At 55.8% G+C, this 14,487-nt stretch overlaps 7 protein-coding genes across 7 annotated transcripts; 5 read left to right on the plus strand and 2 right to left on the minus strand.

Moving 5' to 3' along the window:
• Positions 1-618: 618 nt before the first annotated feature.
• QBC33DRAFT_542629 (putative L-cysteine desulfhydrase) lies at positions 619-2,426 on the plus strand. Its single transcript, XM_060428293.1, has 2 exons — positions 619-909; positions 975-2,426. Exons 1-2 carry the CDS (start codon positions 771-773, stop codon positions 2,258-2,260), a joined length of 1,425 nt encoding a protein of 474 aa, XP_060282047.1. The 5' UTR covers positions 619-770; the 3' UTR covers positions 2,261-2,426.
• A 642-nt stretch (positions 2,427-3,068) lies between these two features.
• QBC33DRAFT_494303 (V-snare-domain-containing protein) lies at positions 3,069-4,084 on the plus strand (the record flags this gene model as incomplete). Its single annotated transcript, XM_060425521.1, has 2 exons — positions 3,069-3,230; positions 3,302-4,084. Exons 1-2 carry the CDS (start codon positions 3,228-3,230, stop codon positions 4,082-4,084), a joined length of 786 nt encoding a protein of 261 aa, XP_060282048.1. The 5' UTR covers positions 3,069-3,227.
• QBC33DRAFT_542633 (thiamine pyrophosphokinase) lies at positions 3,849-5,685 on the minus strand. Its single transcript, XM_060428294.1, has 3 exons — positions 5,020-5,685; positions 4,877-4,953; positions 3,849-4,811 (listed from the first exon to the last, which is right to left on the minus strand). Exons 1-3 carry the CDS (start codon positions 5,186-5,188, stop codon positions 4,227-4,229), a joined length of 831 nt encoding a protein of 276 aa, XP_060282049.1. The 5' UTR covers positions 5,189-5,685; the 3' UTR covers positions 3,849-4,226.
• On the plus strand, positions 5,635-6,920 carry QBC33DRAFT_542636 (uncharacterized protein). Its single transcript, XM_060428295.1, has 3 exons — positions 5,635-5,935; positions 6,018-6,384; positions 6,453-6,920. Exons 1-3 carry the CDS (start codon positions 5,731-5,733, stop codon positions 6,778-6,780), a joined length of 900 nt encoding a protein of 299 aa, XP_060282050.1. The 5' UTR covers positions 5,635-5,730; the 3' UTR covers positions 6,781-6,920.
• A 203-nt stretch (positions 6,921-7,123) lies between these two features.
• Positions 7,124-8,362, plus strand: QBC33DRAFT_494313 (uncharacterized protein; the record flags this gene model as incomplete). Its single annotated transcript, XM_060425522.1, has 4 exons — positions 7,124-7,207; positions 7,301-7,425; positions 7,489-7,541; positions 7,640-8,362. Coding segments are annotated over exons 2-4 (777 nt in total). The 5' UTR covers positions 7,124-7,207; positions 7,301-7,424.
• Positions 8,363-8,748: 386 nt separating this feature from the next.
• QBC33DRAFT_542643 (uncharacterized protein) lies at positions 8,749-9,365 on the minus strand. The gene has a single exon (XM_060428296.1). It carries the CDS (start codon positions 9,255-9,257, stop codon positions 9,027-9,029), a length of 231 nt encoding a protein of 76 aa, XP_060282052.1. The 5' UTR covers positions 9,258-9,365; the 3' UTR covers positions 8,749-9,026.
• A 3,166-nt stretch (positions 9,366-12,531) lies between these two features.
• QBC33DRAFT_118104 (penicillopepsin) lies at positions 12,532-14,417 on the plus strand. The gene is made up of 2 exons (XM_060421956.1): positions 12,532-14,038; positions 14,107-14,417. The coding sequence occupies exons 1-2, from the start codon at positions 12,811-12,813 to the stop codon at positions 14,229-14,231; spliced, it is 1,353 nt and encodes a 450-aa protein (XP_060282053.1). The 5' UTR covers positions 12,532-12,810; the 3' UTR covers positions 14,232-14,417.
• The last annotated feature ends 70 nt before the right edge of the window (positions 14,418-14,487 follow it).

The following is a 14,487-nucleotide window of genomic DNA, read 5'->3' on the forward strand; positions in this document are numbered from 1 at the left end:
CTTGAAACCTCAACCCCACGCTCTCTCTGCTGCTGCTCCTCATTGCTATTGCTATCTTCAGCTCTCGCCCCTAAACACAGGCAGACTTCCGTTGTTCTCATCCGTTCTTACGTTCCTACGTTCCCGCGGCGAGAAGGGAGCCAAGGTGCGAAACGCTGCCCACATATGACCTGTTTTATTATAAGTGTTCAGCCTCAGTTTGCGTATGATTTGTCTTCCCCTCTCGTGGGGTTGCGCTTTGCCTCAACTGCTGACCGAGTGACTACCAATTAGGGCGATGCCAGTGGTGGGGAATTTGCCAGTGGTTCCCCAATGCCGTGCTTAGGCTACTTGCTTCTCATTAGCCGATGTCAAAAGAAGGGCGTCGCTATGCATGAACATGTGGAAGAGATGTAGCACAACATCGTGGGGCCCATTGCAGAAACAGAAACATGTATGGTACTTGCTGGAAAGGACGGAGGATAGGAGCCTCAAATGGCATACTTTGTATGCAGAGAAACATAAGACGTACAGACTCTAGACTGCAGAGTAAGACGAACTAACCTTCACAAGGTAGGTAGGTAAATAATTAGCGCCTGAGTACCTCTCCACAATTGTTCCAAGTGACTCACGGGATATCTCCCCCCCATATCCTAGATAAAAGTTCAGCGTTGCGCCTTGGTAAAGCCTTAGTTGTATAATTACCGTCAAATCTACTACCGGGAGGGAGACTGGACTGTAACCGAAAGACCTCGCCAATCACTTCTATATCCCCCCCCTTTTCCACCACGATGGGCTCTTCCAAGCCAGATGAAGTCCTCGCCAGTGAGGAGGTCACGAACACGACACCCAATGCACCTGTGGCAACATATGGGAAATCATTGCTGAGCCATTTCCTCTTTGACCCTTCCTACCGCAACCTCAACCATGGTACGTACAGTCTCACTCAGCCTCTACCCAGAATGAACCGCGGGCTCAGAAACGGCACCCACCAGGATCATTCGGGTCAATCCCCAGGGTCATCCAGAGAAAGCTGCGAGAATACCAGGACATGGCCGAGGCGAGGCCGGATCCCTTCATCCGATACGAGTTCCCCAAGCTCCTGGACGAGTCCCGCGAGGCGGTAGCTCGGCTCCTGCGAGCCCCCGTCGACACCGTCGTCTTTGTGAGTAACGCCACCACCGGCGTCAACGTGGTCCTCCGCAGCATGATGTGGGACGACGACCAGAAGGACGAGATCCTGTACTTCAGCACCATCTACGGCGGCTGCGGCAAGTCGGTCGACTACGTCGTCGACAGCCGCTACGGCAAGGTCGGCTCGCGCTGCATCCCGCTCGAGTACCCGATCGAGGACCGCGAGGTCGTGGCCCGCTTCCGCGCCGGCGTGGCGGCTTCCAGGGCCGAGGGGAGGCGGCCGAAGATGTGCGTCTTCGACGTCGTCACCTCGATGCCCGGCGTGCGGTTCCCCTTCGAGGCCGTGGCGGCGGCGTGCAGGGAACTCGGGGTGCTGTCGCTCGTTGACGGCGCACAGGGCATCGGGATGGTGGATCTCGACCTTGCGAAGCTGGATCCGGACTTCTTCGTCAGCAACTGCCACAAGTGGCTGCATGTCCCGCGCGGATGTGCCGTCTTTTACGTCCCCCTCCGGAACCAGGATCTCATCCAGTCAACCTTGCCCACCTCCCACGGTTATGAGTCCAAGTTGGAGAAGCGGTACAACCCGTTGCCACCCAGCGCCAAGTCCAGATTCGTCAACGCCTTTGAGTTCGTCGGAACCCTGGACAATGCGCCTTACTTGTCTGTCAAGGACAGCATCAGGTGGAGGGAAGAGGTCCTCGGCGGGGAAGCAAAGATCCTCGAGTACCAACAGAACCTGGCGAAGGAGGGGGGGAAGAGGGTCGCTGAGATATTGGGGACCGAAGTGATGGACAACAGCGAGGGCACCTTGACTAACTGCGCCATGGTGAACATTGCGCTACCGTTAACCATCCAGGGGAATGATGAGGCAACAAATGGCGAGACCGAAGGGAAGAAATCTAGCCAGCCGACAGTCCCCGCTAAGGACGTGTTTATGGTTACGCAGTGGCTGATACAGACCTTGAAGGACGAGTACAATACCTTCATCGCACTGGTTGTGCACCAGAACCGCTGGTGGGCTAGACTCAGTGCCCAAGTTTATCTGTCCATGGAGGACTTTGAATGGGCGGGGGAGAAACTGAAAGAAGTGTGTGAACGGACTCGAAGCCTGGAGTCTGTCAAGGTAGCGGAGAAGCCGGAGTAATCAAGTATTTCGAGTTTTGGATAACGTGGGTTAGTTTCAAGAAAGCAATATAGAAATACTTCAACCGAACACCAAGGAAAGTGTCTAAACACTGCCCGAGGGGACCGAAACCGGAAAGAATCACCCGATCTCCTGTAATTATTGGTTACCGGAGTCTAGCATCTAGACATGCACGATACCCAGCAAGCATTCCGTCGCCTAGCCATTTCTGGCGGAACTTGAGATTGCGATGTATCTCCCCTATGGACATTGAGCACTGCCTGACGGATCTTTTCGGTGCAAACAGGGCATAATAGATACGGAGGTTGTCCAGCCTCTCATGGCGGAAAGGCCGTTTGCCAGGCTTGGCGCAGAGGCGGTATAAAATTGGTTTACTATCATCAGTTACAGCGTTTTCCCTAACCCATGTTCGGAGACATTGAGGGTGAGTTTTGAGATTCTGAGCGAGGTCATCACTGGGAAGCACCAACAAACGGGGCGGGAAATGTCAGAGCAAAGTAACCTTCCTTCCTCGAGGGCATTCCGTCCTTGGTCTCCTCAGGGAGACAGGGGAAAGTGATGGTAGCCAGAGCTCGTTCATACCCAGATGCTCCACAGAAGCCAGCCACCTCAGCATGAGCAGAGACTTCGACTTGAAGTGCGGCTTAGCATGCATGAGGTGGGTTCGTCCCGTTATCAATAAATTTGGTACAGTACCATTGATGCATAATTGAATATAGACGGGGTATGTGGGTCCATAAATTTCCGATCATTATCCCTTTCGGGTAGGCGGTGACGAAATCTCCATGACCCATTTAATCTGCCTGCTGTGCAATCTGTAGAAGCCACCTTTCAAGCGCTCTGCCAAGGGCCAACTCTATCAAACTGGCAACTTGAAATCAAGTCGTTGTCCGACTGGATCAGAATAGTCTGTTCTCTTCCCCCCAAGCATACTCTATAGCATATATATGACGGCCTGTCCTGGATCATGGTAAGATTCCCGCTGCCCTTCAAGGAAGGAACCCCGACATGTGAACCTCAAGACTAACTAACTCGTCTCAGAACACGACGTTCAACTCCGCTCTCAAGCAGAGCTCGACTATCCGCAAAGAGCTCTCCGCCCTCGCCAACCCCTCCTATTCCGATGCCTCCTCAACACCGCCCCCGGCCCTCACCCCCGCGGCCCTCGGCTCCCTCTCGGCCAGCCTGACGTCCTTCGCCCGGACGCTCGACGAGTACAACCAGCTCGCCAAGCAGGAGCTCAACCCGGCAAAGCAGGAGAAGGCCCACGAGCGCATCGCCGGGTTCCGCACGGAGCTGCAGGAATACCGGACGCAGGTCGCCGGGCTGAAGGCGGCGCGCGACGACGCCGTCCAGACCCAGAGCCGCGCCGAGCTCCTGGGCCGCAGGCCGTTTGTGAGCAGCACGCCTGAGAACCCGTACGCCAACGCCGCCGCGGCGGGTGGCGCGGGATCGCCCGGCTACGGAATCCCCGGCGCGTCGGGCCAGCCGGGTGGTGGTGGTGGTGGCGGGGGTGGGGGATACGGCGTGAGCTCGGGCGGCGTGGAGGCCGTCAGTCAGGAGGCGTACAGGTTGCGGGAGACACATTCTGCGCTTGATGAATACATTTCGAGGGGGAGGGAGGTCTTGGGCGACCTGGGAAGTCAGCGGGAGACCCTGAAGAACAGCCAGAAGCGGCTCTATTCGGTAGCGAACACCCTAGGCCTGTCGGGGCAAACCATACGCATGGTTGAGAGGAGGGCGCGGCAAGACAAGTTGATATTCGGGATAGGTGTCGTCGCCTTTTTCGGGTTTTGCTGGCTGGTATTACACTACCTTCGATGAAGGATGGACGGGAGTGGGAAGGACCTGTATCTCTACGGTCACGGGCGATTGATGGACCTTTATTAGCGGGGCGTTTCGGTTCGGCTTTGTCTCGGGCATCTCATATTGTATAGCTTTATTGGGGACTGAGGCTCAGTGCCGCCTAGATTGGCTTAATTGGGCAATGTTCAAGCCGCTTCAAAGCGACGGTGAACAATACATCCTTGGTGGTCTCGACCTCGACCACTTCCGTCTCTGGCAGGATATGGTTGCTTGTGCTCAGCTGGCCCCCAAACTGCGTTTCCCAGTCCTTGACGTCCCATTCGAGACCTTTGGTAGATATACGACTCGGCTCCTTGATGGGCAATATGCCGACATGCTTCGCGAATACCTCTTCACCACCGCCTCGGACCTCAATATGGTGTTTCCCTGCCTTTAGCAAGAACGTGATGCTTTCGCCGGATACAAGATATATCCGTCCGTCGGCGTACCGAGGAGCCGTCTGGAAGAGATAGAGATGGTGAAGCTGACTCAAGCCCTGATCAACCCGGCCTCCCAAGCCGCCAATGGCAACGATGTCCACAGGTGTGGACTGGGAGTTTCTGATGTACCTCACAGCCTTGCCAAAATCGGTCGCATATTGGTCCGGATCATGAATGACTTTGGTAGGATGCGGCCTCGACTCGAAGTACTCCCGGACATCGTCCCTCAGCGAGTCAAGGTCGCCGATCACGACGTGTAGGTTGTCCTGGAAGAGGGGTTAGGACAACTTCACAAGCGATCTATATATATATTCAAAGGCTAGAGACATACGAATGAGGCGTCTCCTCGCGCAGCGCCCACCTCATACACACAATTGGCCCCTCCATCGGCGGCAACATGCACAAAGGCTTGATCAAAGTAATGTGTTAGTTAGTTCACGCACACCACGTGTCCAGGCCGGGAGGTAGACGGACTATTATCCCAGAATCTTCGCAGAATGCCGATATGGTCCAGCGGCTGGTTCAGGACAACCAAGCCAAGACGGTTGTTTAAACCTGATTGCGAGGCTGACTGGAGAGGCTTCTCGCGGAATAGCCGGGTGAGATGCCAGACTACGGGACCCTCATCACCAGTGACGCTCATTGCCACTTGCCAGCCGGAGTAACGATGCTGGGATACGGCAGGGTAGCCTGAGTGAGAACATCAATCCATCGCCTGGGATGAGATGGGATTGACTGGAGTCAAAGAAAAGTATTTGCTGGATTTGGATGACTAAGGTTCCTAAGGTTTCGCTATCTGGTCCTGGGGCCTACACAAAGATAAACGAGGTAAGCTAAAGCAGCCATTTTGAATAAACGAGTAACGTAAAGGCAAGCTGGAGCTCTGGCGTAGTGACGCAAGATACCTAGGTACCCGAGCTGGTCTGACATGAACCGCAGCGGAATCGGCAGAGCGAAAAACAACTGCACGGAGACGGTTCTTCCCAATTCGGTGGGCTTGAGGGTGGGTCCCGATTGTGGTGCTTGGCCAATCAAATATGGAGCTGATCGGAGCTTACAAATTCGTCTGCGATTTCTAAAAAAACCACGACACGACATTTCCTTTGGCTGGTGTAGAGGTTTACGTTCCCTCCGAGTTCCTTTCTTTTTTGTTCATTGTTAGTTCAATCCTTGAGGAGACGGACCATGTATCGCGCGGCGCTGAGATCGTCTCCCCGCGCATTGCGCAACATCCGGCAGTCCAACCTCTCTGCCGCCCCTCGACGATTTCTCACCACCTCTCCATCAGGCAAGAGGCGGACATGGAAGGGCGCTGCAGCTCGATGGGGAACCGCGATTGCGGCCGTATACTGGTACAGCACAAGTCCAATCTTTGCTGATGAGACGGCCCGTAAGTCTTTTGTTACCCAACCAGGAGTGTCCTGGACCCCCCTTCCGCACCTCGCGCCGCTGACAAGTCCCAACCTCCCCAGCTCGAACCGGGCCTCCGCCTCCTCAATTCTCGGATTCCGACCTACCTACAGTCGATGCCGTGATTGAAGAGAAGCGTCGACAAACCCGAGCAGCCGCACCCCCACCTCCCGAGCCGCAGTCTACGCAACAGACAGCTGCTTCGCCTTTGGACGAGTCTGAGCCGGGCCAGCAATCACCCGAAGCTTTGGAGGAGGAGGCTGACCAGCAGGGCGCATTCAATCCGGAGACCGGCGAGATTAATTGGGACTGCCCCTGTCTGGGTGGCATGGCTCATGGACCTTGTGGGGAGGAGTTCAAGTCAGCCTTCAGTTGCTTTGTGCATTCGACTGAGGAGCCAAAGGGAATGGACTGCATTGAAAAGTTCCAGTACGTAACCCTGTTGCATACCTATTGGCCCCCTTCGCCAACAAAGCTGGGTCGCTAACATTTGGCAGGCACATGCGGGATTGCTTCCGGCAATATCCTGAGGTCTACGGCGCCGAACTGGAAGACGACGACGAGGACAACAATGATGAAGAAATAGCACCACCAGCTGCTGGAGCTGAGGCTTCTGGGGCTGGCGACGTCCTTCCCGAACCTAGCAAACCACAACCGGCAGAGACATCGCCAAAGGCTGAGGAATCCACACCGCCAACTCAAGATTCAGCAGATGGCGCTCAGCCGGTACAGAATTCGAGGGACGCAAAACAGGAAGCCGAGGAGACCATCCCGAAGAAGGCTGTCGATGCGACTGCAGCAAATCCTGGCAAGGAGCAATCATGATGCCTATGAGGTTCATGCGTGGGACAGCTGTATAGAATGGCACAGTCTCTACAGGCATGCAATGTGTACAATACAACTGTATGTAATCTATGTGACCAAGAGTGTAAACAAACAAATAAATATAGACAATCCTCTCTGAGCATTTCCTCCATGTCAGCCAGTGCCTGTTGTGTACCGGCATTGCGGAAATCTCGCACCGATGACTTCTGTGTTGAATTGTTAACTTGTGGATCAAAATAACCCAACATTGAAGGGAGACTTGCACTCGTACATGCATCAGGTATTTCAGGCCGACAGCTTCCTCAAATTCGCATCAAGCAGTACCTCGGTTGAACGCAGAGTCATTGGCTCTGTTCCTTGGAAGGCAGGGGAGCAGGGGTCTGGAGGGAGCCGCCTACGTAATTGGTGGAGACTTTGCAGCTTGGAGGTATGTGCTGAACGTATGATGTTGTCATTGCAGCCCAGCTTTTAAAAACCCGTCACATGTCCCCTTCACCAACCAACACAACTCTCATTCCAGAAAGCTCACGATAAGCCCAAATTTACTTCTCTACTACGATAATTCGGAGCCAGCTCTGAATCCCGCGCAAGAGAGCATACATAAGATTGTCCAAGCTTGGAATTTCATCACCCAGCAATCCAAGAGTAAGAGAAACCCCACAAGGTTGGCACCGTCTAGGGAAACAAGTTGCTAACATGACGCGACAGTGTCTTCATACGCAGAAATTGCATCGAAAGGGCCGAAGCAGTCTCCCGAGCAGGTAAGTCGAGTCCGACAACTCTCCCTCCCTCCCTCCCTCTCTCTCCCCTTCACCAACCAGGCTCACAAGGAGACATGCTGACCCAACCCGACTCCCAGGCCGCGGCGCCCCAGCCCCCGCAAGTCGACGCCTCGGAGAGCGCCAGCACCTCCTCTCTTGTGGACGTGGACACGCCCTCGGTGCACACGGTCCCCTCCGACTTCGCCGACCAGGACGTCCAGACGGACACGCAGGCCTCTCGCGTGGGCCGCGAGGAGGCGGCGCGGGAGCGGCGCGAGGAGGCCTCGGCCGAGGCGTCGGCGCGCGCCGAGGCCCACCTGGCCAAGAAGAAGGCCGCGTCGCGCGCCCGCCGCGCCGACGGCTGGATCACCCGCCACCTGGCGGGCCTGTCCGACGGCGCCGGCGCCGCCCTCGTCGCGGGGAACCTCATCGCCGTCGTTGCGCTCGGCGGCTGGCTGGGTCACAGGGCCTGGGGCCTGCACGAGCGCGGCTCCCTGGGCTGGAAGAACGTCGGCGTCGGGTTGGGCGTCCTCGGCGTCGTTGGTGCCTTTGAGGGGCTGTTTGCCAAGTATGTTTTCCCGTATTTTTCTTTCACTTTTCCCTCCAAAACTACGTTTGGTGGAAGGCCGGTGCTGACAGACGTGCCTTTGCAGTTACATCCAGAAGGCGAGGAGCAAGAAGCAATAGGCGGGGGATACGAGTCTGGCCTGACCAACTATGGTGAGCCCTGTGGTCTTGGGATGGAGCGGGAATGGCGATGGCGGCACTGGGAACGTGAGGCGTTTGCTGGTTTGACTTTTCCTCACCTCTTGATATCTTAGTTGACTCTCCTATCCTGTGTACATCTGCGAAACGAATGGTGATTCCTCTCTTGTCCTTGGTGGTACGTTTCCCTTGTATCGAATTGTACATTGATGATCCGACTCAGTGATTTGCACGTCGGCCAAGATGTACGGACAATATTGTTTTTCAATTCTGGATATCGATTTTCGAAGTGTCCCCTGACCAACTTGAACCGTAAGAAATAAGGCACCAATCCGAAACCCGAATGTCGTCCGTCTCATCGGAATCAGGAGCCAAAGACAGTAGGCAGTATTCAAGTAAATGGCCGGTACAAAGGATCATAAAACTCCTTGCGGCGTGACCGCCGATGGCTTGCAAAGTGCAAGAAATGCACAAACGAGGTATGGCCAGCTGCCCCGGGGACATCTCGGCACCCCATCATAAGACGCCGTCATTCAAGCAGACAGAAATTCGTCGCAAAAACTCCTGAAGACCCACACCATCCGTCATCGCCTGCCCAAAATAAAACCACACAAAACAGGACCCGTACCGTATTGCTCCAATAAGCGCGTATCTCACTGCCGCCCCGTCACGCCTTCCAGTCTTCTCCCGAATGAAGCCGTGGAACAAAGGACCAGGGAAAGGAGAATCGAAGAAATGGAAACTGGGAAATGGATAGGAAACCAAGCGTCACTGCCCAACTCATGCGCTCCGGTTATGCACCTCCCTGAGCCGTTTGACCCAGTGTTTCCGCAGGGCGAGGGACATCTTGCAGAACACCATGGCCTTGTTGTCGTCGGTCAGGGCCTTCTCGGCGATCTTGAGCTGCAGGTCCATATCCTCCTCGCCGAAGTCACGGAAGAAGATCTCCACCGCCTGCTCCGACCACCCGGGCCGCGCCTTCGCCGACTTGAGCGCCTCGGCCAGCGCCATGATGCCGTCGTGCGGCGCCGACCCGGGACCCGTCGCCGCCGCCGCCGCCGCCGCCGCCGCCGTCCCCGTCCCCGCCGCTGCTGCCCAGGCCGGCGGGTGCACCTGGAGCGGGTCCGTCCGCCGCCTCTTCTCGTGGCCGCCCTGGGCCAGGGCGTCCGGCGGGACGAAGCGCTTCCTAGTGTGCGGCGCCGACTCGTCGGGCGGCGTGAGCGCCGACGTGGAGGCGACGGACGTGCGCGCGGGGACCGAGGTCGAGGACGGCCGCTGCTGGAGATTGGCCGAGGACGAGGGCGCGGCGCCCGAAGCCGAGGCGGAAGCAGAAGCGGGCGTCTGCCGCGGCTGCTGGGTAGACGGCGCCGATGAGTTGCCGTAGGCCGCGTCGGCTAGGAGATCTAATATGGCGGTGCCGGGCGGGTCCTGCTCGTCCGCTCCGTTGGGATTGCTTGTATCTCTCCGCCTGGTCCGTACTATGCGCTTCGGCGCGCCGCCGGACCCGATGACGTCCGGGAATAGGATCTCGTAGAAGTCTTCGTGTTCGAATGGGCGGCCTCTTAACGAGCGCGACAGTGGCTCTTTCTATCACTTGGGGGTCAGCGCTGCCTGTGTGGCGCCTCGCTTACGCATTCATCCTAGCCCCATGAAACGAAATCCAAAGATGAATTCTGCCTGCCGACTCACATCAATATGTCTCCTCCACACCTCCTCATTCGCCGTGACCATCTTCGTGGTCGGATTGTACAGGAAGTCGGGATCTTCTCTCAAGCTGCGCCAGAGCCGAAACTTCTTCCGCGCGTTGTCGCTCTTGTTGATCAAGTGGCCCTTGTTGGGGAAGGCATTGTGCCTGTCGATCAAGGCTTGACCAGCGCGGTCCCAGGCCTCGGCCTTGAAGGTACTACCCTCTCGCAGGCCCAGCTGGACGGACTCGCACAGCGAGCGGAAGAAGGTCTGTTCGTAGGCCGGGTTCCAGGTGAAGCGGGGACCGCGATGCTTGCCGCCGCGGGACTGCCTGGCGATGCTGTTGCCGTCTGACCGCGGATCGGCCGAGTAGTCTTCGTCGGCCATGGCCTCGGAGGTGGAGAGAAGGGGAGGTTGGATCCGTTATCGTGTTTCGTAGTGGATGCGGTCGGTCCGGATTCGGGAGGATCGGTGCGCGTGGCGGAGCAAACGGAGCAGGGAATGGAATTGGGATCACGACGGACGTCCAAGCGCCGGATGGACGTGGTGGGATTGCGGAGGCCGAATTCGGTCGTTGACAGGGATGCAGCTCGGCGATCCCCGCCGTTGTTGAGCAGAAGGTTCCGAGGGTGGCGAGGTGAGGGACTTTTTCGTCTTGCGTGGCGAGGCTCCACCGTTTTGTGATACTGGAGGTTGAGATGGGGGAAAAGGTGAGGCTGGTGAGTTGAGACGGTGAGCGGGGCTGGGGGTTTTTCTCCGGGTTTGAAACGGACAAGTCACAGGGCCAAAGGAGCTAAATGAATGTCACGTGAATCAACGAAGTTTTCCCCTCAAAATTCACTGCGGAGCGCCACTCAGGTTTGAGGGGGGGCAAGGCAATCCAATGGAAATGGGGAATTGGGTCTTATCTACTGCGTTTGCTCAAAGACCACCAGGATGCTGTGTCTTGGGCCCGCAAGGTGTCGCCCAGCATCTTCAAAACAGAGTAAAGGGGGTTGAAAGCAATCCGTTACGCAAGCTGGGGCTTTCGGGCTGCCTCTTTCTTAGCGAATGTCATGGATTTGTTTGTTACGCTATATTCACTGGCTGGGCCTTTCTACCTAGGTAGGTATTCAAAAACTGCAACCTAGCAACTGGCGAACCATGTGCTTTCAAGGAAGAAGACAAGAGGGCCTTTCCCAACATCTTATCTTCCATTCTGGGCGACAACTCGCGCCGTTGTGCTGCGGCTCTTTCAGGTCTGGAAATGGGCAAGCTCTCTGGCAAGATGGAAGCAAGGGAAGGCACAAACAAGCTTCCAAAGGGATTGACAGCAGCTTCCTTTCCCTTCACATCATCCAGTCGTCTGCCGTCCCAATAACTTGCGCACAGACGACAGATTTTGGCGCCGGCCAATGTCAATCAAGCTTCTTGCCCAGGGCTGGCAACATCAGGACGGCTGCTTGGCGCACGAAGACCTTGGTTTTCGCCAAGAAACCGGGGTAGCTCAATAAGATCGGTAAGCTATGATCATGGTCAAGGAATGGAAGGACATCCCAACTCTCGAAGAAACATACTAGATGTTTGACTTCCTAGTACATTTACAAGGACTGCCCAGCAGATGCTGGAAAATAAGATCGCATTGGCCTTCTTCAGCTACTGGACTAAATGCCTTTCGAAGCCTCTAATTTCCTTACGAAGCAAGCGAGAAGGGAGCGAGCTGTCGCCAACTGTGCCCCGCGATTGTCGAGCGATTGGCGGATATGGGATGGTTTCAAGAATCCCAGCAAAGTTCCATTGTTTCAACACTGGGGGCTCCCGCAGCTTCAGTGGTGCAGCGGCAGGGACAGGCGAGATGCAGCTACCATTTTAGTTACAGTACCTTACGACTTCCCGGCTGTTCTTTCCATTCTGCGTCGCAATGACCCGACCCTCGCTGCCAGCCCATTTCGATGTTCACTTGCGACGATGGATATGAATCCCTCTTGGTCATCTTTTTTCCGCCTACCTTGCCACCTACCTACCCGTCTATCCTAGGTAGGTACCCAGGCTGCGACAAAGGTAGGCAGACACAGAGCCAGTTATCTGTGATTAACTGACCTCTTTGTTCTAGGTATTGTAAATAGCAATCTGTGCTCTCACTTTCGTAGTGTACAACCCGGATTTCTCCATCCCCATGGTCTGAGAGCGGGCTGCAGGTAGATACCTAGCCTGTTTGGGCTGTTGCCACAGGGCCCCCCCTGTTCCCGACCAACCAAGAATTACTGACCAATCATTTCGGGGCATTAATCTTCGCCGAGACAGAAGCTGCCTTGGGCGCTTCGATTCAAACTTCTACCTGATTCGTTGGGCTGTCGAGTCACAGGCCTGCTTCGCCAACGTTCCGTTTGGTGGAGCCCCGCGGCGCTGATGAATCGGGGGACGCGCAGTTGGCCACCTCGAAACTTGAGAGGCAAGGAGGACTGCTGGAACCCCTGCCTTAGCCTCCCCCTACCCGGGGCACTAAGTGGGGATCCGCTGGGATGGTCCTTGTAAGTCCCTCTGTGCCCTGACACTGGCCCTGACGGGACCTGACTCGCCATGGAGGTCAGGATTTTCAAACACAGGTATGTAAGTAAACTGGGCCGGTCTCCATTCCTCTTATGTTCGTCAGCCTCTCCGCCTTTCTCTCCTTCCTGTTATTCCTTCTCCATTTCCTCATTCCCTTCATTCACTCCCATTGCCTGTTGTGTTTTTACCATCCACTCTTTGTCCTTTTCAGCGCTCAGGGGCCTTTCCGGGTGATTGAACCCCCCTTATGAGACAGGTCTCCTCCCTTCCTTCGTTCATCCATTATACCTCCCACCTGGTGTGGTGAAGTAGATATCTTCAAAAATTTCCCTTCTTTGGTAGTAGCACGATGCGGTCGCTACTCAACACCTTTCTTTTCTTGGCCCTCGTGGCCGCTTTGGTATCAGCGGCACCGGGCCGTATCCAGAAACGCTCATTTAAGGTTGCCCGGTCGCCAAACGCCAACTTCAAGGGGCGCAATGGGCCCCGCGAACTTATGAAGGCATACCGGAAGTACAGCATGCCTCTCCCGCCAGCATTATTGGAGGCCATCCAAAGGCAAAACACAGCGTCAGCCGCGGAGGAAACGCAGTCCAGGGCAAGAGCGAGAAGGCACAGGGGCAAGGGCAGGCCCATCACCGATGAGGGCGGCTGCACTACTGGAGACAACAGTATTGTCGACGACAACGGGACAGGAAATGGCACAGGCAACGGGTCTGCCGGAGTGGGCCTGGTTACCGCTACCCCCGAATCCGGTGACGTCGAGTACCTGTCGCCCGTCACCATCGGCGGGCAGACGCTCAACCTCGACTTTGACACTGGCTCCTCGGATCTCTGGGTGTTCAGTACTCAACTCGGCGAGACTTCCACACATGGTCACACCGTTTTTGACACGCAAAAGTCAACGACCCACAAGGTGCTTAAAGGTGCCAGATTCTCCATCTCCTACGGCGACGGATCCGGTGCCGCAGGGAACGTCATAACCGACACCGTCACCATTGGCGGAGTGAGCGTGGAAAACCAAGCCGTCGAGTTGGCGACGGCCGTGTCTAGGTCCTTTGTCGAGGACACCGCCAACAACGGCCTCGTTGGCCTCGCCTTCTCACAACTCAACACGGTCACGCCACAACAGCAGAAGACCTTTTTCGAGAACGTCCTCCCGTCACTCGCAGAGCCCGTCTTCACTGCCGACCTCCGTAAGGATGCTGTCGGTGCGTATGAGTTCGGTCGCATTGATCAGGACAAGTTCGTCGGTGACATTACGTGGATCCCTGTCAACACCACCCAGGGCTTCTGGCAATTCAGCACCAAATCGTTCGCCGTCGGCAACAACAAGACCCAGGCCGCCCCACCCGCCCAGGCCATCGCCGACACGGGCACGACTCTCCTCCTTACCAGCGCCGAGGTTGCCAAGAATTATTACAGCCAGGTTCGAGGGGCCCGAAACGATGCCCAGGCTGGAGGCATTACCTTTCCTTGCGATGCAGAGCTTCCCGATCTGATGCTCGATGTTGGTGGCCTGTACATGGCTCGCGTTAAGGGCTCTGACATCAACTTCGCCAAAGTCCAAGGCAACAGTAAGTGACCTATCTATCTATATACCTGCTTGTTTACCCGAGCGCATCACGCTGACACTATCGATTAGCTTGCTTTGGCGGTGTTCAGCCCACCACCTCAGATCTTCAGATCTGGGGCGACGTCTTCTTCAAGTCCCAATTTGTCGCCTTCAACGCCGGCAACAATACGCTGGGCATGGCGGAGCACATATGATTAAGACTTGGCTTATAGAATTGTACATATTTCTCGGCTGTAAATACATAACATTAGATAAAGCACAGGCTGGATGCAGGATATCTTGGTTGGGATGGTATTTCCGTGCTGTCTCGAGAAGGTGTAACTAGTCAACGGGATAACCCGATCAATACGATTCCCTAAATCCGGGACTCATTCATTTCACCATTTCGATCCACAAGTGCTCTTTACTTCCAATAACCTCCTTGGGGCCTAATTGCCAGTTAGAGCACCA

This window comes from Phialemonium atrogriseum (assembly GCF_030411735.1).
Source record: "Phialemonium atrogriseum strain 8032-3 unplaced genomic scaffold QBC33scaffold_17, whole genome shotgun sequence".
In the NCBI taxonomy this organism is placed as follows: Eukaryota; Fungi; Ascomycota; class Sordariomycetes; order Cephalothecales; family Cephalothecaceae; genus Phialemonium; species Phialemonium atrogriseum.

What these genes read in the sequence shown, in the direction of transcription:
- QBC33DRAFT_542636 (XM_060428295.1), top strand. Translation starts at nt 5,731, where the DNA reads ATGTATCGCGCGGCGCTGAGATCGTCTCCCCGCGCATTGCGCAACATC. An exon ending in CTTTGCTGATGAGACGGCCC is followed by an intron (nt 5,936 to 6,017) that starts GTAAGTCTTTTG and finishes CAACCTCCCCAG; the next exon opens with CTCGAACCGGGCCTCCGCCT. An exon ending in GACTGCATTGAAAAGTTCCA is followed by an intron (nt 6,385 to 6,452) that starts GTACGTAACCCT and finishes AACATTTGGCAG; the next exon opens with GCACATGCGGGATTGCTTCC.
- QBC33DRAFT_542643 (XM_060428296.1), bottom strand. Translation starts at nt 9,257, where the DNA reads ATGGCGCTGGCCGAGGCGCTCAAGTCGGCGAAGGCGCGGCCCGGGTGG.
- QBC33DRAFT_542633 (XM_060428294.1), bottom strand. Translation starts at nt 5,188, where the DNA reads ATGAGCGTCACTGGTGATGAGGGTCCCGTAGTCTGGCATCTCACCCGG. An exon ending in GCGAAGATTCTGGGATAATA is followed by an intron (nt 4,954 to 5,019) that starts GTCCGTCTACCT and finishes ACTTTGATCAAG; the next exon opens with CCTTTGTGCATGTTGCCGCC. An exon ending in CGCGAGGAGACGCCTCATTC is followed by an intron (nt 4,812 to 4,876) that starts GTATGTCTCTAG and finishes CCCCTCTTCCAG; the next exon opens with GACAACCTACACGTCGTGAT.
- QBC33DRAFT_118104 (XM_060421956.1), top strand. Translation starts at nt 12,811, where the DNA reads ATGCGGTCGCTACTCAACACCTTTCTTTTCTTGGCCCTCGTGGCCGCT. An exon ending in CGCCAAAGTCCAAGGCAACA is followed by an intron (nt 14,039 to 14,106) that starts GTAAGTGACCTA and finishes ACTATCGATTAG; the next exon opens with CTTGCTTTGGCGGTGTTCAG.
- QBC33DRAFT_542629 (XM_060428293.1), top strand. Translation starts at nt 771, where the DNA reads ATGGGCTCTTCCAAGCCAGATGAAGTCCTCGCCAGTGAGGAGGTCACG. An exon ending in CTACCGCAACCTCAACCATG is followed by an intron (nt 910 to 974) that starts GTACGTACAGTC and finishes GGCACCCACCAG; the next exon opens with GATCATTCGGGTCAATCCCC.